The 19,680-nt window shown below is 40.7% G+C and overlaps 1 protein-coding gene across 3 annotated transcripts in view; it reads left to right on the top strand.

The window, feature by feature from the left end:
* The first annotated feature begins 4,539 nt into the window (after positions 1-4,539).
* KIF2A (kinesin family member 2A) overlaps positions 4,540-19,680 on the top strand; it is a 289,833-nt gene continuing 274,692 nt past the window's right edge. Inside the window, exon 1 of one of the 3 annotated variants that reach the window (XM_071730625.1) lies at positions 4,540-4,890. In XM_071730625.1, the coding sequence (XP_071586726.1) occupies positions 4,827-4,890 (64 nt within the window). In that variant the 5' untranslated portion in view covers positions 4,540-4,826. The remainder of the gene's footprint in view (positions 4,891-19,680) is intronic. The other 2 variants (XM_071730628.1, XM_071730627.1) reach the window with 2 other exon arrangements.

The following is a 19,680-nucleotide window of genomic DNA, read 5'->3' on the forward strand; positions in this document are numbered from 1 at the left end:
CTGAAGAACTTTAAGCTTTCAGTTCTCATGATGGCATGACCATTGCTAGTTCAGTGACAGCTCGGTTAAGGGATTAAGGTGGACATATAACAAGTGAGCTTGTTTTATAGCAATAGTTTCAGCACGTGCATTCTCAGACACAAAGAAAGCAATTATGCTTAGACATACTGTTTAAATCTGAAAACCTACTCATCGATGGTGTTTCTAATACACAATTAGTTACTTACAATCCCAAAAGCATTGTTACTTGAATGAATCACCAGTTCACTGTTGAAGATAACCAGCAGAACCTGAACACACTTAATGCTATGAAATCTAGAACACACTTGTGGAAGACAAAAGGTTAGTTTTGAAGCTTTGAGAACCCAGTTTTAAACACATTTTACTCTCAGAAAAGGCAGCTAAACAAAACAATTTATTACTGAGAGGTAATTACACAAAAATAATATTTTCATATCTAATGAAATATACAAAAAATATTTTTTGCTATATGTAAGGCATACATAAGTTCCCTTTTACAAGTTCCTCATACCATTGTTTCTCATACCATTGTAGACTGCCATTACTCAAAAAGTGCTGTGTCCAGCAGACATTAGTTTTTAATAGCAGTACAATACAGATGAAGAGATGCTTAAGAGAAAGAAAGAGCAGGATCTGTGAGAGCAGGATCTGAGAAGAGCTGTTTATTCCTTTCACAAAAGTACTGAACTGGACAAGAAAAAAACATCTATCTAACTGGGCAATAGGGAACTCAAAGTACTTCAGGTGCTTCTTGCACATTTACTGATTCTTAAGTGGAAGAAACCACCTATTATTAATTTTGCAATTTTTTTCTATACTGCAAGAGTTTCTCACGATGACTGAGAAGCTGCAGTATTGTGGTGGCTCCCTTTAAAAATCTCTTCTTTGTAATATGTTTGTAATCTTCTTTTCAGTCTTGTAAGCCACCACACGTTCCTTTGACCTGTCTGTTGACTGCCCTGCATACACATTTAATACCAGCTACATTCACGCACCTAGAGAAATATTTTCCCAGTTTAGGTTTAAAAATAAAGTATTTCATATCAATATGATTGTAAAAATGTACTATGATTAATCATATTTGCTCACTAGTGTTGTGAAAGAATTGAAATGCTTAATAATCAATAGTCTTTAAGTTATCAAGGAGGTAGACTGATGTTCATAACTTGATTTTGACATCTAGAGATAGTGAATTAAAAATTTTTTGCACACATTATTTTAGATCTCATGAATATTCTTGCTAAAAAATGGTCAGAGAAACTCTGTATTAGTGGTCCAAAAAAATGGAAAGATGTACATAACTATGTTTTCTGGTACCTCAATTAAAAACGTGTAACTTTATTTTGGACCTCAAGGCTTTAGTTCTTCTACTTAATACACAACTGCATATGTATTATTAACCAAAACTGAAAACAGAATATATTTAGAATATTAACTAAAAAAGACCTGGTACTCAGGAGTACAGTCTTGGATGATTTATCTTCAAAAACGCAACACTTATTTAAAAACCAGCCAGTCAGAGACTTTTATTTACATAATGCTTCACCATGTTTTTAAAATACTTGAATTTTGTTTCTTCTATTGCTGTTCATTTTCTAGGCACACACAAGTGATTTTCGGGCCATTGCTGACATGAAAACCTCTATGCGTGCTTTATGGCAACATGAAATCTCTCACCTGTCACAAAGGCTACAACAAAATTTGGGGTCATGAGTGAACTGCATATTTGTATTTGAAGTTTAGAACATTTTTAAATGATCTGTTAGGCTGAGGTCAAAGAATTTCAAAGAATCCAGGGTTAGCTACAGATTGATAAAAAATTAAGGTTCTATTTTTTATTTTAGAGTAGCACCTGATATTGTAAATACTTACGGTGTGTACATGTTTCTAAGATACACCATCTTTACCTCAGTGGGGTGGCCTGAGTGTTTTTGTGTGCAAAAGTAATAATTAATTTCTGCAGTGACAGAACTCACCTAATTTTTCTGAAAATTATATATAATTTACCTCTCATTTTTATGGGATACCATAAAAATTATGGTATACATATGGGATATATAGCACATACACCATGGGATGCAGACCAAATATTATTAAAAATAGTTTATAATTTTTTATTTACCTATTTCAAATGAACTGTCTTTTAATTACTCTTACAGTCTGAAAAAGTTTATTTTTACATTACATAAAAAGATTCAATCAAATTTATCACAAATGTATGTTATACAGACCAAGCCATAGCAATCCAAGCCTGTCCTAGTTACTTCTCCTGACTAAAACTCAACTATAAATGGTATGTCTATATGTAGATTTTGTCTAAAAAGAATATAATAAAATATCCAGTGCAAGTCATTAAAATGTTGTGGCAATATAGTGGGTAGTCTCTGCCTTTTTCTTATATAAGTCTAAAACATTTGTTGCATTTTAGTTTTGTTTCAAAAATATCTATACTTTAAAAAGGGCATAATTCTGTTTCAATTAGAAGAGCACTTTTTAGAGATACTGGACCCTTTGTGATGGTATTTCTATCACAGCTTTTCCAAAGAGAGGTATTTCTTTACAAGTGTTGGACAGTAGTCTAAATTAAGCAGTGACTATACTAAAAAGCCAAAGTAGTTCTGCTGGATATATCTCAATACCTTTAATACTGTATTTCCACCATAAGCATAACAAGCAATGTTTTCTGTGAATACAGACCTAGATCTTTCAATTAAAACACAAAGGTATGCAAGGATGAGAGATTATGACCCAGATTTAAAAAGTGTTAAACTTTCTTTCGTTTAATATTTCCTTAATACTTAATCAAAAAGGTGCTTTATACATTATAGCCACTACAAGTAGCAATCAAGTTGAGCCATATGGTTGTTGATGTTTGTTTAACATTCTGGCAGTTCCTCTTCTGGCTTTTGTGTGGGCATATATACAGAATCGTTGGAGTCACAAGGAGCCTTCAAATATCATCTAGTTCCAACCCCTCTGCTGTGGGCACAGACACCTTCCACTAGACCAAGGTGATCAAACCCCCATTCAGTTTGGAGTTGAACACTTCTAGGGATGGGACATCCACAACTTTTCCCAGCAACCTGTTCTAATGTCTCACTCCTCTCATGACAAAATAATTCTACCTTTTATCCAACACAAACCTACTCTCATTCTGCTTGAAACCATAGCCCCTTGTCCTGTTACTATAGGCACTAGTATATAGTCTCTCTCCATCTTTACTATAAACGTTCCTTTTATATATGAAAGGCCATGGTAAGGCTTCCCTATAGCTTTCTCTTCTCCAGGCTAAACAATCCTGACTTTCTCAGCCTGTCCTCATAGGAGAGCTGCTCCTATGAGGAGCAGCTTCTCCCACAGGAGAAGGGAAGAATCACTTCCCTTGACCTGTTGGCCAACACCTCCAAGTCCTTCTCCACAGGGCTGCTTTCTCTATATGCACACAAGTATACGTACTTATAAAAGCCGTAGGAAATAGGAGCCATAATTTCTTGACTCTGATTCACATTTTAGTATGAGACCAACAGTAGAGACAGGGAGAATATGTGAAGCAAGAACGGTGACAGGTTAGGTGGGACAGAACAGCTCTGAGGGGATGGACTAGTGTCAGCTGTCATTACTTATTTATCCATTGCCATGTAGATTGAAGGGTTATTTTTTAATAGGCTAGTTTTGCTGGTCAAGAAGAGGCTGTGTGTTGCATGGCAGCTGTGATGCAGTTCAAGGTGACCTGGAAGCTGTGCAGGAAAGGCATTTAAATTGGTAGTGGCTTCACCACATTGGGAACTGCCCCCAGAGGAGAAAATCAAGGGATTTAATCAAGTGGCTTGCCTGAGGCACAAATGTCGTGATAGGGAAATGCTGAACATAAAATGTGTTTTTTATTTAAGCTCTAAAAAGTCAAGGGGCAGCCATGAAGAATGATGGGTGCATTTGACAGCACAGCCTTGTGCCACGGTAGTGGCAGATTGTGGAGCATGAACAATGCTTCTAAGCTGCTCTACTTGACACATGGGAGCCGTGTGAGCAGACAGTACGTAGATAAAGCTATTACACTAAAACTTCAGAGCAGCTCAGTCACCCTTTCGTGCCAAACAGGTGCGTTTTTAAGGCGGGGACAGATCCAATAGGCAGAGCTCGCACAGCCGGCCTTCGGCTGGGATAAGCCTCTCCTGGCTCCTGACCATGGGCTTTCTGGCGGGGCGCCGGTCCCAGGTCAGCTGGGCGCCCATCTCGAGCCAGCCCGGCCGAGGTGCCGCTAAGGGCGGCTGTGAAGAAACAGCTGCGGCGCCACGGCAAGGGGAAGGCGCCGGTGTGCGAGGCGTAGCTCTCAGAGGCCGCGGGAAAGAGCAAGGAATCCTAGCTCCCCTGTGAAAAGAGACCCGAGAAATCACCCAGGCTCACTCCCGCCCTCCCTCCGAGGTAGGAAGCAGAGAACGGATGGAAGAGCAGAGGGCGGGGACGGCGGGCACCGGTCGACGACGCCGAAGCCGAAGCCGAAGCCGAAGCCGAAGCCGACGCTCCCGCCCCCGCCTCCCGCGAAGCCGCTCCTGCCGTGACGCCACGGCCACGCGCGCAGGCGCAGCAGCTCGGAGCGGTGCTGTATCCGTCCGGCGCCTTTTCTCTCTTCCCCTTCCTCCCTCTCCTCTGAGCCCCTCCCTCCCTCTCTCCTTCCCCTTCTCCTTTTCCTTCCCCCCCTTCCTTCCTCCCTCTCTTCCAGAGCCGCCGTGGTCGCTGCTGTCGCCGCAGATACCGTTCGTGCCCTCCCTCCCCGACCCCTGTGCGCCCGGCTGCCCCATGAAGCGATGGCAGCGGCCAACTTCGGCAAGATCCAGATAGGGATCTACGTGGAGATCAAGCGCAGCGATGGTCAGTGTTGCAGGGACAGCGGGAGAGGCGGGCCCGGCGGAGCGGCCGCAGACCCCGGCCGGGCGCAGCCGCCGCCCCGGTGCGCGGCGCGGGGAGGGGGCGAGTAGGGGGATGCGCGCGGAGCCCATTGTGTGCGCGGAGCCGGGGAGTGGCCGGGCCTGGCGCGCGCTGCGGTTGCCAGGGGAGCGCTCGCGTTTGCCTGTGCAGGGCGGTTGCGCCAGGCGCGAGCGGCGGTGGAGGCCGCTGGTGGGGCTCGGGTGGCTGCGGCAGGGCGGGGAAGGGGCTGTTTTGGGTATGGAGGCAGGGATAGGTGGGCTCGTAGGGGAGGGGAGAGCAGGAGGGGTGCGAGATGGGCAGTGAGGCGTGCGGGGTGGCTGTGGGTGGGGGTGATGAGGGGATTTGGGGGCAGAGGGGCATGGGGAGAGGTGGAGGGAAGAGAAAAAACCGTGGATGTTTGGGCAGGGAGGTGGGAGGGCCTCACCAAGGGGTGAGGTGATGGAGGGAGGAGAGGCCTTTAATGTAAAGAAATAACTTATTTGCTTTGGCATATGAGCCATGCTCTGAAAAAATGACACTACATTGTGCCTTTGGACACTTCTATCACTTGACAAAAAGCTTGATGTTATTATTTCAGATGTTCTTTACGATTAAAATGTAAGAAGAGTGCTTGCTGCTAATGCCCATGAGTTATTTCTCTGTGAGGAATCCGGTGTGTGACATCTTGCCCAGCATATCCTAGCAGGAGGATGTATGGTGCTGTCTAGAAATACACGTGAATAAAGGAGGTGTATGTAACATGGTTAGGGTGCTAACTACATGTTTTTCTGGTAGGAGAGAATCAAAGTGGAAAATACAGTGGCTGAATCAATGGCAGGTCCTTCATGACCTCAGTTCCTTGAGTGGAAATAAATCATCTGTTTTTGGCCTCAGAGAGGTCTGTGAAGCCTGCTAAACTGGGGTGGGGTTCTGCTGGGATTTTCTGTCAAGTCTTTTTTGATTTTTTTTTTTTTTTTCCTTCAGGCTTCAGGAACTTGCTAGAGAATAAGCAGATATGTTTAAGGGAACTAAGATCTGGAGGTCAAACGCACTGAACTTAGTGTGTTTTTTTGATGAGGCAGGAGATGAGCAGCTGACAAGCTTTGTGCAGCTTGTCTTTCTTGTGTCCCATACTGCAGTTCAACCCTACAATTAAATAATGGTTGGTGTTGGATGGACACTATACTAAACCTTACCCCTCAATTTGTGTTTAATAACTTAGGTGTCACGTGAAGGATCTGATCAATCTGGCATTTGCATAACTGCTGCAGATCTCTCTTTGGGGTTTCAGAAAACCTCACTGTAGCAATTTGTTAAACTGTTTTTCTGAGATCTATATGGACATACTAAATAGATACTTCTGTTTAGTTTGTATACCTTTGGAAAATAAGGCATTGCAATGCTGGTTTTGTTTGTTTGGGGGTTTTTTTTTGTTTTTTTGTTTTGGTTTTGGGTGGGGTTTTTTTTGTGCTTTTTTGTGTTTTTTTGTTTTTTGTTTATTTGTTTGTTTTTTTCCTCTGAGTGAAGTGAGGAACAAAGCTCTGCTCACTTCTAGTGTCAGATGTGAGGACAGTAACCCTTGAACATGACAATATTTGAATTACTGTTAATGGTTTACATATTTTGCTGTATCACACATGCCATGCAGTACAGTAAATATGTTACACATTGGTAGTATACTTCACAGCAATTGCTCAAACTGTAGGGTTTGGAACATTTGTATTAACTTGGTCCTGGGTGAGCAATCAGACTGCAGTGTTACACAGGTTAGTGGGTCCTGGTTAGTGTGAAGTTTGCTTGGTTTGTGTTGGGACTAGAGGAGGAGGTACCCTCTTCTGGCTCAGGCTACTGCAGCTTTGGATCATTCTTTTCCCATTAAGCTGGAAGAAACTGTCCTAGGTATGCGGAAGGGAACATTTTGAGAAAGCTATGAAGGACAGCCAGCACTAGGTTGCATTGCCTTTCAGAAGGTGGTTTTCAAACCTGAGCTGGAGTTGCACAGGCAGACAAAATCAGCCTAGCCATTTGTAACCAGCGGGGGATCTTGCTGCCTGTGCCTCTGTGAGCTGTGTTGTTCCTAGAGACTGTCTCTGCCATCCAGTATGGGCAATGATTCTTTTCTTCTTATGACAGTAATTGATGATTTGGTTCACTAAACACAGTAGAAAACCTTTGGATGTGCTATTTTTCTACATGATTAGTGAGGTCCAGTAGCTCACAGAGATATCTGTGACCGCAGAGGTATGTGTGTAGGAAAGCCATGGCCAGAATGAAGTGAAGGTCCTTACGTAGATCTGGTTTGTTAAAGAGTAAGCCACTACCTGCATCTGCTCAACCCAGCATCATATCTTGGTATGAGTATCATACCAGCTACCCTTGGCTGAAAGCACAATTAAAACTGTTTAAAAAACTTTTGGTGAAAGTGGTTAGTCTAGTCTTTTCTTTTTTTTCCACATGTTGTATAGACTGCAGGGAGTCCTTTTTAAAAATAATATCATTTTGAGAGGTAGGTATAGTTATTGTTTAAAATGTCTATGTTTACCTGTTTATTTACTGAAACCAGAGAAAAATAAAGTTTTACTTTTCTAATGTTGACATTTGAAAAAGAATGCATTTTTTCCCATTTGTCTACAAGTTCTGTTGAGCACTTCTCTGAACTCAGTTATTAGTTCTGGATAACTCAGTTTTTCTTTAAATATAAAGAGCACCTAACGGACACGCAGTTTTCTTTGTGAAAACTGTGAAACATTAATGTTACAGGTCATACTTGTTCACTACAACAAAATTGCAAAGACATGGAAAACACAATAAATGTGAGCTTGAAATCAGAACATCCTGAAAAGGAAAGTTACTTATTCTTTCATTTTGACAAGTTCTAATAAGCTTAAGTGTTTCATGGGAGATTTGTAGGGCTGAATATAAAATAGATGTTGTACAAATGAAGGGATTGTTAAAACCATGGCCAAAGGACCATGAAAAACACTGTTTAGATAGGGGTTCTTTCTGTGTATCTGTTTTTTCTCAGTGTGTAAACATTCGTAGAAACTATAATATAATATAACATAAGATCATAGTAAGTGGTCAGCTAGTTTGGCTTTTTTATAATAATTTCTGATACTGAAATTTACTACTTACTGCAGTGTAATTTATGTATGTTGCTTGAAATATGCCTTTGCTTTAGGTTGTGAATAGCTAAGAATGGACTGCATTTCCAGTCTTGAGAAATGTGCCCTTTCACATGGATGCTTAAGGAAGTTAGGAGGGGGCCATAAGGTATCCACCTGACCTGCTGCAATGTCCTGGGCCAGAAGATGCACCATGTTGAAGTATGAATAAGGGCATTTGTCTGTGGACAAATTTCCTTTACTCAAACAATGACAGCCCACTGCTTTACATTTATGAATTTATATCCACACATCCTGTATAATGACTTGAAGACAGAATATTTCACATTTTTTTTCTATAAATTCTTAGTATTTTGTTTAAAAAGGATAAAACTCCTATGCCCTGCAGCCCTTTAGAAGACTAATTTGTGTTTTTTCGTTACTTTTTTGGTACAATTGTGTTTGTCCATTTCCTCCTCAGGTTGTTCCTATTCTCTCTGTTTTTGCAGAGCTGAAATGCTACCTAGAAACACAGAGAGATTAATTATGTATTTGTTTGTTCTGAAAGTGGGGAGGGGGAATGAAATTTGGATCTCACTGTGTCAGAAATAATGTAACAGGTATGAACATTACTGCAATTGGAAGAGTGCCTGAAGATTTCACTCAGCTTCAAGGAAAGGAAAGATGCTGAATTTTGGGGGATTAACCATCAAATGGTGTAAAAAAGAAAGACAACGAGCCCATTTTTTAATGATCCAAGAACAGGACAGCTGTCAGTGCTTGAAAGAGAAAACTTTAAACTGTTAAGGAGAATAAGCTAGGCACAGTTTAGCAGTGCTATTACTGGAGAAAATGGAAGCTAGAAGTGGAGCAGAATTTTAAGAAGGATGGTAGGAGTATCCAGTTTTACACTAAAAATTAAAAAAATCCAGTTATTATTAAAAAATATATAAATCAGTTATTATTAAAAGAATTAAAACCAGTTTCTGTTCTGCCTGAGTCTATAGTTTAAATAACCTCTAACTCATTTGAGAGAGGAAGAAATCTTGCTTGTGGGTGTGTTACTTTGTAATTGTCTCTAAGAAATTTTTTTCACTTGTCTCTAAAGCAGCTGATCAGCATGGTCAGAGATAAGCCATACAGTCAAAAAACCTGCTGGCAGCACCTCTCTCCTTCCTCTTGCCAAAACATTATGGTAACTGTTTCACCTTCAAACACAAGAAAGACTAAATTTTTGTACCAGTCCGGGTTGCAACTTTTTTCTTTAAATCACAACTTATGTGAAATTGATGTTTCCCAGAGCTGAGAGATCTGTAGCATCCTCTGTCTTCTGGGCAATCCTGTCTGATGATAGTGATCTTTACATACAACTCCCAGTAGCAGTAATTTCATATCAGGACAGATACGCTTGAGTTTGTGTAGTTACCCTGTTTTACAGGCTCCTGAGGACAGATTTAAATGGTAATGTACTTTTACTCTTTCCTTTGGTGACATACATCTAATTGTTCCCTGTGATTAAGACATTTTTGTTACCACATTGAAGTCATTTGACTCAATTACCTAATCCCTATGTAAGCCGGTAAAGACATAATGTGTCTTTGTCCTTCCGTAGTGGCCAGATCACAGGCAGGGATTCAAGTCTGCTGTTGCTAGTTGAGCTAATGTGTTCCAACATTTAGACTTTCTTCTCTGATGTGGTTTATTATATTGTTAGATCCAGAGTTTCTGGGGTTTATTCCTACAGAAGTGCTGTCCAGGAGGATTACTTAAATTTTCTTTGTCCTTTCTGAAATAACTTTCTAAGTGTTTGCTTCTGTTACATGCCTCTGTAGCATGGTTAAAATTATTTGGAAGCATAGATGCTTTCAGTATGTATTTCCAGATGTAGGGTAGAAGGCTTTTATGGAGTTGTGATACATTTTTTGTTATACTTGTTAATCTATTTCAAAAGCACAAATAAGCTTTCAGGTAAATGAAGATTATTTTTGCTTGCTAGAAAGCTTATGTCTGTTTCCTGGTTTTACCACCTCTGTTTTCAGGAAGTATTTTTATTTTTTTCAGAGGGAACAGTTACAGTTCCCTCAAATGTAATTTTTAAAAAATTGCTTGTGGTTGTATATTCCAAATCTCCAGGTTTTATAGTGACTTGGTATATGGCATTTTATTTAAATTGTTCTCAATACTGATCTGAACATAGGTACTAAAAAAAAAAATGTTTGTAGCTATATTGTTTGGCTCAGTTTTTCCTGAGTTTTGGTAGGGATTTTTATGCTTACATAGGAGTTAGACAGTCATAATAAATAAATTAGCTACAGTTAATTTTGACTACTGGTGTGATTTCACATCTGCTTAAGTTGTCTGTCTGCTGCCTCTGTGTTAGTTTTTAGTTAGATGTGTGGTAGGGAAATGAGGCACAGAGGGCAAGGAACTAAAACTATGATAATCCAGATGTAGATTGTCTTAAACTGCCATTAGCTGTGTTCTCAAACATTTTCCCATTGTGTATGTACAGGTACATGTGCTGTTCCTTTTTTTTCTGTCCTCTTTCTCTTAAAGCATTCACAGGTTTGTATTACTGTTTGAGTATTCATTTTTTTTTGTTTTTGTTTTTCACTCAATAAGCCTAGAGTTTCCTATAGTGTTCCTAATAACAGTGATAGACAAGTGACTGGCATAATTTGCCAACACCTTCGACCTCTGTAAAGGGCTCCTTTGAATTCTGTAGTAAATGTTAAGTTGTAAGACAGTAGGACAGTGTCTGATACCATGGAACTCTGTTATTGTTCATGTCCCCAGAAGGTGTCATGATAAGTAGGTCAGTTGTGGCTTAGAAGATCGATAAGCCATTAATTTACTAGAAATTGGTGAAGTACACCTGAAATGCTAGGTGCTTTTCTCATGGGGCCACCACTGGATGTAGAGCAAGGGGCTAGATATTCTTCTCTTTTGCCATTCTTCTCCATGCCTGGTAATTGTTTTTGAAAAAAAGAGCAGCCACAGGTAGTAAGTAGTTCTTTGGGAGGTTTCACAAAGATGGCATTACCATATTTGTGGTAAAAATGTTCTCTGGAGTTAATTTTGCTGTCTTTGAACAACTTTGAAAAACTAGATTTTTTTACATCTGTTTGACAAAAGTTAATAAAGCTAAGTGGTAAAATTACAGCTTATGGCTATTAGTTTTTTTAATGACTGTAATTCACTGAATCATTTACCACAAGCAGAACACACCTAGAAGGGGTTTGATAGCTCTAATACTTCAGTCGAAATTCAGACATTAGCTGCTTTCAAGTTTCCCAGACTTGTAAAGGGAACAGTTTGCTGCATTCCTTGCCACTTCTGCAATGCTGACACTGTAAAACTAATTGTTGAATTCCAAGCAGTAAAAAAGTGTAACTTGCATATAACCAAAACCCTTTTATTTGGTTGAATTTTATGAAGTAATGTTATGCTTTTCACATAGTGGAATGTAACCAGCTTCCCAGTTATCAGTAATCCCATTCAGGCTTTGTCAAGTGCCAGTTTGAGTTTCTCATGGCTCCCGTCAGCCACTCACAACTGTCTCAATTCCAGGTGTCTAAAGTGTGAGTATTTTCAGCCTCTTCTGCTACTTACAGGACAGTATGTTAGGAGTTACCTCTAATGGAACTCACTGAACGTGTGAGTGGAAGGTGACGGAGCATAGACTTCAAGACTTTCTCTTTATAAGCAAGGTGCGTAGTGTGTTTGTGCTCTTCTAGAGTAGTTCTAGAATTTTTGTTGCACAGGCCTGCAGTAATTTTGTAATGACTAAAATGTGTTACTTTCCCCTTGTATCTGAACTACATACAGAGTTGTACTCCGGAGATGTGTTTCCAACCGATTTATGAAAGTATTTGCTGGGGATGCAGGTATGCATAATGATGCAGTGATGAGGATCTCTCTCTCTCTAGGAAGAAGGCAGTGGAAATAAATTCAGCTCGAAAAGCACAAGTGTCACGGTTTAACACTGGCCCGGCAATTAAACCGAGTAACAGACGCTCTCTATTAATCTCCCTGATAAGAAAGGAGAGAGAATAAGGGAGAGAGACTTATGGGTTGGAAACTAAACTACACAACTTTAATGAAACAGTAATGATAAATAGGAAAAATTTACTAAATATATACAAATATACAAGAAAATGGATACCACATTCCTCCCCCCTTCCCCCCAATAGCTCTCACGTCACCACCGAGGCTGCAGGGCAGCCCTGGGAAAGTCCAGGCTGGACTCCTGGAGTGCAGCAGTTGGGAACTGGAGGCAGGAACACACAGATATGGGCTGGCATGGATCAGGAGCACAGGCAGATGAACGGACGGGATCCTTCCATGATGCCAGGGTGAAGGAATGGAAGCAGGAAAGGCAGGAAGGGCAGGCAGCCAGAAGCTGGAAGCAGGAAATCTGTCTTGGCCCTCGTGATCCCTCAAATTTATACTGAGGATGACGTATATGGGATGGAATACTCTGTTTGGTCAATTCTGGCATCTATCTTGTCCATTCCTCCCCAAAGGAGGGATGCAGGTGGGATCTCTATGTTTTCCTCAGAGCTGAGCAGTGTCCTTGGCTCTGCATACCAGTCTCTAGCAGTAACTATAAACATCAAGTGTTATCAGTCCTAGAAACACACACTGTCTGAGAAACTTGCTGTTAATTTCAGCAAGTGCAACTACTTACAAGAGACTTAGCTAAAAGCAAAAGTACAAGACAGAAAATCACCTTTATCCTGGCCCAAACCAGGACAACAAGCACACTTCAATTCTTAAATACTCTGAATTTCTACTTCAGTTTTGGGTTAAGTTTGCATATTCTTTTACACTTTCATGGTCTGAACTTCCCAGTTCATTTTGACATTAATAGGATAGGAATTCATGTGGTGATGGAGAAGAGAATAGAAACCACACCTAATTATTTTTAAGTTATAGCAAGATTTCTTCAAACACAGGGAAGAATTAAATATTACTTAAAGTTTTTTCATTGTTTTGAGCTTTTAGAATTATGTTAAAAGAAAAATAGAGTCTTTTAAGTTGTATGAGAATAAGGGCTTCTGACTTCTAATTAGGAGCAACAGCTGACAGCTCTGTAATAAATGAAGTAATAATGAATAATCTTACTAAATGTAATATTAAAAAGGAGATGGATAGATGGATAGATAGATAGATAGATAGATAGATAGATAGATAGATACCCACAACAACAAGGCAAATGGCACCATTTGAAAACATCTGTTGAAAGGTGGCTACTGTCAGCTTCAGAGAAAGTAATGAAAAGGAGGTTTCTGCTGTTTATTCAGGCGACGAACAAAATGAGAAAGGGGGAAGGGAGAGTGAAGACTGGCCAAGTCTTGTCAATCTTTTAGCAGAGGGTATCCACCACAAGCTTAAATCTTCTTGCTAAAAAAAAATTCAGCAACCACCAAACCCTGGTGCTGTTTGAAGGAGATACTTGAGTAATTCTGCTCCTACATATAATTGTATGACATTCGTACTGAACATAGAGGACACTGACCTGCAAAAGTATAGCAAAGAAGCAGTTTTAAAATATTTTAAAGAAGCTGCCTGCAAAATTGTTCTAGAGGATTCTGACGAATTCCTGACTACGTGTGCAATTAGATGTCAATTTCTGTTCAGTTTTTGGGAAAAAAAAAACATTTATATATATATATATATATTGAACTATTCCTGCAACTTGTTTACAGGTTGTCAGCCTGTAGAAAAGATGTGAATGTTATTACCAGGCATTGAATGCTAACATTCTCTTATGTTAGTAGTAAAAGAAAAATATGATAAAGAAATATACTGCCATGGCATACATTAACAAGTTGTTCTCATTTGGATAAAGTCTTCAGCTCTGATTACTTGATGTTTCTTAAACTACCTAACTAAGAGGCAGTGGAAGGGGTGTTTCATGTGGCCTATGAAAGGGACCAGCAGGCACTGGGAAACCTCACAGGGATTTTGGAAAGGGGTAGATTACTGTTGGTTTGGTTTGAGTATTTTTATGTTTTGGGTGGGAGAGTGCTATGTAAATAGATAACAAAATGAAGATTACTCTATGAAAAGCAAGTGAAAACTTCCCCCTCCCTGGCTTAAACCAAGGCAGAAGACTAGTGCCACATTACCTGAAGTGTGGGCATACCAAAGTTTTATATATAGCTTGAAAGTGACACTTGTTTTAGTTCTCTAGCTTCCTGATAGTGGGCCAGTGTTTTTCTGGCCTTTTTTGTAGTTGCAGCTGCATGCAGAGTTGGTGTTTTGAGATAACTGTGTGTTTAATGTCAGTTAAACTCTTACTTGAAGTGTAAATTCTACGTCCAGTTTCAGCATTGTGTACTCATAAATTAGATTATTTTTCTGCAGGTGCATTTACTTTCTTTTGTCTGTATTGATGTGCATCTGCCACTTTTCTGTGTATTCTCTTGGTTTTGAGATGTCCCTTTGAAGTCATGGCTTCTCACTACCCAAATGCTGTCTTGCTGAATGTTGACATGCCAAATTTAGTGTAATTCAGAGTGCAAGTGGGCACCAGACTGGAAGATACGTGAGATTCTAATCTTTCAAAGCTAAATGCTTTGGAAGGCCTATCATGAAAGAAAAGTGTTTGACTTTCCCAGTGTCCTCCTTCAGCGGCACTTGTCTGGATGTAATCTTGTACAGAGGATTAAAGTATCTGATGTCTTGGACTGCTCTGATTGTCAATTTATCTTGCACCACATTTTAGTCTAGTGCTGTTGAACTGTGGTCATTCCCATTGCATCACAGAATGGTCTGAGTTTCAAGGTACATAAAAGATCATTTGGTTACACCCCCCTGCATGCACATTGCACTAGACCAGGTTGCTCAAAGCCCCATCCAACCTGGCTTTGAACACTTCCTGGGAAGAGACATCTGCAGCTTCTCCGGGAAACCTGTTCCAGTGTCTCACCATGCTCAGACTGAAGTATTTCTTCGTAATGTCTAGTGTAAATGTTCCCTCTTTCAGTTTAAAACTGTTCCCCCTCATCGTATCACTACATGGCCTTGTAAAAAGTCCCCAGCTTTCCTGTAGGCCCCTTCAAGTACTGGAAGGCCCTGAATATATATTAAATCCCTTAATATAAGCCGCTTAATATATAAAAAGTATTTTATAGGCCATGGTAAGGTCTACCTGGAGCCTTCTCTTCTCCAGGCTGAACAATCCCAACTCTCTCAGCTTGAATTCACAGGAGATGTGCTTCAGCCTTTTTAACCCTTCTCTGGACTCAGTCAAACAGCTCCATGTCTGTCTTATGTTGGAGGCCCCAGAACTGGCTGCAGTACTCCAGGTGGGGTCTCACAATATTGGAGTAGAGGGGGAGAATTGTTGCGGCGAGCCTTCTCTCGGGGACTCGGTTCTTCTCCAGGGGTCTCTCACCATCCCTCTCCTCAGGCATCTTCATCTCTTGACTGCTTCTTCTTCTGACTCTTCTGCTTCTGGGAGCATGCCTTTTATCTTGCCCTTCAGCCCCACCCATTTCCGGCTGGGGCAGGCCCTAATTAGTGGGCACAACTGGGCCTAAGCTCCCAGTTCATCATCGGCGACACCTGAGGACTTGTAGTTCTCTCTACATTTCCCCCCTTTTTGTTGTTTGTTGAAAAAAATGAACTTCATTTTTTCAATAGGCCTTTTCAAACATTTCATTATTTTTCATTATTTTTCAACATATACGATAATTTACAATTCATTTAAACATTTTCATTCAAACATTTCATTATTTTTTTAAATATTTAATTTTCACAATAATTTATAAACATTTCATTATTTTCATTATTTTTCAATAAATTTTTTTTTTTTTGCCTTTTCAATTTTTTGTTATTTTTTTTTTTTCTCTTTGCCTTTATGGAGGGAAAATTCAGGCTCTTACTGGCTTTTTTGCGCCGCTTTAGCCTTTGTTATCAGCAGGAGATGAGGTCTCATGAGCACCAGCTCAGCTTTCGCTGGTACTCGCCACCTCGGGATGCCTGGCCATGCAGAGGCTTCTCCGAGCATTCAGCGCACCAGTCTTATTGCGTGTCCCTAGGGCCCCGTTTCAGGACTGCACTGTCGCGTGTCCCTGGGGGCTCCGTTTCAGGACCGCATTATCGCGTGTCCCTGGGAGGCTCCGTTTCAGGACCGCACTGACTTGATGCGCACTCAGAGCTCTGCTTCGGCTTCAGCATTCCTCGGGCTTGAGTTCCGCGCGCCAACTCGCTGCACCTTTCGAGCCTCATTCTTCTCTCCTGCCTGGCTCGCCATTCTGGGCTGTTGTATCTTGCCGTGCTGGGCTTCTATTTCGAGCTTCTACACACCGCCTTCAGCATTTAAGCCTGGCCTTGTGGAGCTTTTTTCGTGGTTGCGTTTTTGGAGCTCTTTATAGAGCGTCCCACACCACCGTAGTAGCTCCATTGGACGTGGTTGCGTATTTCGAAGCTCTTTATATCGCCTTCTGCATTTAAGCCAGGCTTTGTAGAGCTTCCCGCAACCAACGTGGTCGTGTAGAGCTTCTTATTTTACCTCAGTGTTCACGGCTGTTGTTGTTGCCCGCATTCTCCACCAGATGTTGTGGCGAGCCTTCTCTCGGGGATTCGGTTCTTCTCCGGGGGTCTCTCACCATCCCTCTCCTCAGGCATCTTCATCTCTTGACTGCTTCTTCTTCTGACTCTTCTGCTTCTGGGAGCATGCCTTTTATCTTGCCCTTCAGCCCCGCCCATTTCCGGCTGGGGCAGGCCCTAATTAGTGGGCACAACTGGGCCTAAGCTCCCAGTTCATCATCGGCGACACCTGAGGACTTGTAGTTCTCTCTACAGAGAATCACCTCCCTTGACCTACTGGCCATATTTCTATTCTTGCAGCCTAGGATACAGCTGGCTTTCTGGGGTGCAGGTGCACATTGCCAGATCATGTTGAGCTTCTCATTGACCAAGACCACCAAGTCCTTTTTCTCAGGGCTGCTATCAATCCATTCTCCACCCAGTCTGTAATTGTGTTTGAGATTACCACAACCCAAGTGTCTGAGCCTCGGCACCACCCGCTTTGCCCTACAGATCTGCTCCTGCTGCAGTGTACTACTGCTGCCATAGGCATAGCTGCGGGACCTGGGATGAGAACTATGTGAGAAATGTGCTGTGCAGGGTGTTTTCCCAGGGGTATTGTGAACATAAACCAACTTGTTTTAGGGTTTCTGTCCATGATGTGCTGTGGAAAAAAGTTGTTGAGGTGATCTCAAGGGCTTGAGGTTTTTCTATTTCAACTTAGTACTCCCTGCTGGTAGGGAATTCGAAGTTGATCAGTTATGCTATGATAGATCCTTGTAGGAGTCACCTCCTTTCTCATAAAAAAAGACTGTTGCAGTATGCCAATGGCATAACCAGATAACCAGTATAGATGCATAAAAGGATTTTAGGTGATGGTGCAATAGACCATCACATTAACACCAGTTTCAGAAGGGATTACAGCTTATCCTGCTTGATTTCACACTAAAATGGGGGGGAAGAAATAAAAAATCTAATTGACATGTTCTACGAATATGCAGTGCCTCAACTAAAAAGTAGCAGCAAACAGTGGAGCAAACTAGATGCTGAAATGCTTCTAGTATTTGTGACCCAAAATAGTGTCCTGGAGATAGAGCAGGTAAACATCCTGGATCTGGATGCAGGTTGACCTACCTGATTGGAGATAGCCCTGCTTGGGTGTCGGAGTGGGAAAAGTTTTGTGCAGCATTACTGGTATTGACCAATTGTGAAGGTCAGCCGTAAGTTTCTTTGAACTTCAGTAAAGTGTATTATATAATATGAAAAATGATTCAGAAGACACTTAATACAAGGATGGTAATATGTTTAACACAGGGGCTGATAATATACCTAATCATTCTGTGTAATAGTTCTGGAATCTGGAATAGTTCTGGAATAGATTCTGGAATCTGGAATCCCAACTAATTGGGACTGGCTGGCTGTTTTTTCTCATCCATTACAGTTTTTCATTCCTGGTCATAACACAGGAAGTAATACTGGTCTTGGTAAAGGCTCTACGATGCTAGAGTATATCATCTCTGTGGATGTTTATCATACAGGAAGATTAGGAAGTATAGTATGAAACAACTGGGAAGAATGTGGCACAGAGTAAATGTGCTTTTGCTGTAGATGGGAAGGTCATAAACTGTAAATGAAATGCAGAAAATCTTGATATTTGAGTTAATCGCAAAATAAGCATGAACTAGCAGAGTGAAGTGGCAAGGGGAAAAGTGAATGCTTGTTGTAGTTGACAATCCTGGAAAGGAAATACTCCTGAGAGGCTGAAGGAGATAGAGTCACTCTTCTTGTACAAGAGTGTGTACACAAGCACAGAGAACTAAAGAAAACACAGAGTACTAAATAAATGACTGTGACCACATGGACTTTGTAAAGAAGTTTGTATGTGTTGACATGAAGGTACCACAGCTTACTGGGCTGAGTAGGCAGAGACTCAGCACTTATTAAGAAAAAAGTGAAATGTGTTCAGTTTATTGAAGGGTTTCTAGGGGCATTAGGGGAGTGTGTATTAGGTATGGTTGAACATATGTTTCCTTCCAAATACCTTTTTCTATGGCTAAGTTATATTTGGAGAACTCATCCTTCCTTAAAAACGATAGCTGTACTATTTCATTCATCCTGAGATAACCTGCTGTTAAATATCTGAATATCGGTGCCTCTTTTAGCAATGGGGATTAAATACTTTATGGATTCAGCTGCTTTAGAAACAAGACTTGTCTCTTGCTCTTATACTGAGACCTACACAGGCAATATGATGGTGTAGTTTAGGAATGTTATGGTGGTAACATACTCTTGCCCAACCTTTTTTGAAGGCATTGGGGTGCTGCCATAAATTTCACTGGCAATTGAGGCTTTGGAATGTGAATAAAAGGAAGCTGTTTTATGAGGAGCTCACTAATATGAAATAATGCTCTTTGAAATGTGCTTTAAAGAGTATTAGCTCTCCACTCCAAAAAAAAACCTCAACCGACCTTGAAGGGAAGTAAAAACAGTGTCCCTGTAACTGGGGAAGCCATAGGAAACTTGTTTTCAATGTAAAGAGAAATTTTAGAGATTGTCTTGCAGAGTAAAAAGTCAGCAGAAAAACCCAATTATTAACAATATGAAAAGATCTGGAGCTCTTACAGTTATTAAAGAAACAAAAACTGTGACACCAGCACTCTAGGTAACTGCTTTAGAGAAGGTGCATCAGTATGGACAGCTGGCAAGTTCAGTTAGGCTGAGCAAAGTGAGTTATAATTTAGTGGTTCAGGGTGGAAAGGCTTGTTGGTGATAAATGCAAGGGGAACCAAAAATTTGCATGTGTGGTGTTTGTTGTATGAGGAATACTGAATGTAATTTGAAGCTAAATAATATGCATAGTTCAGAACAATGGCTGTGTGTTGGGGTTTTTTTCCCTCCCCATTTATTGGTGGACTGTCAGTATGATCTGTGAACTTTGTTTTTCTAAAACTAAGTTTGATTGGGTTTTGCACAGAAATTAGGTACATATCGTAGATGGGGAATTTTCTTAGTTTTCTGGCTTTCTAGATGGAGTAGTAGCATATTAAGTTAGATTTTAATTCAAAGCTAAGATATAAAGGCAGATATGAAAAACTTGATTTTGGCAATA

This window comes from Heliangelus exortis, chromosome Z (genome assembly GCF_036169615.1).
Source record: "Heliangelus exortis chromosome Z, bHelExo1.hap1, whole genome shotgun sequence".
NCBI lineage: Eukaryota > Metazoa > Chordata > Aves > Apodiformes > Trochilidae > Heliangelus > Heliangelus exortis.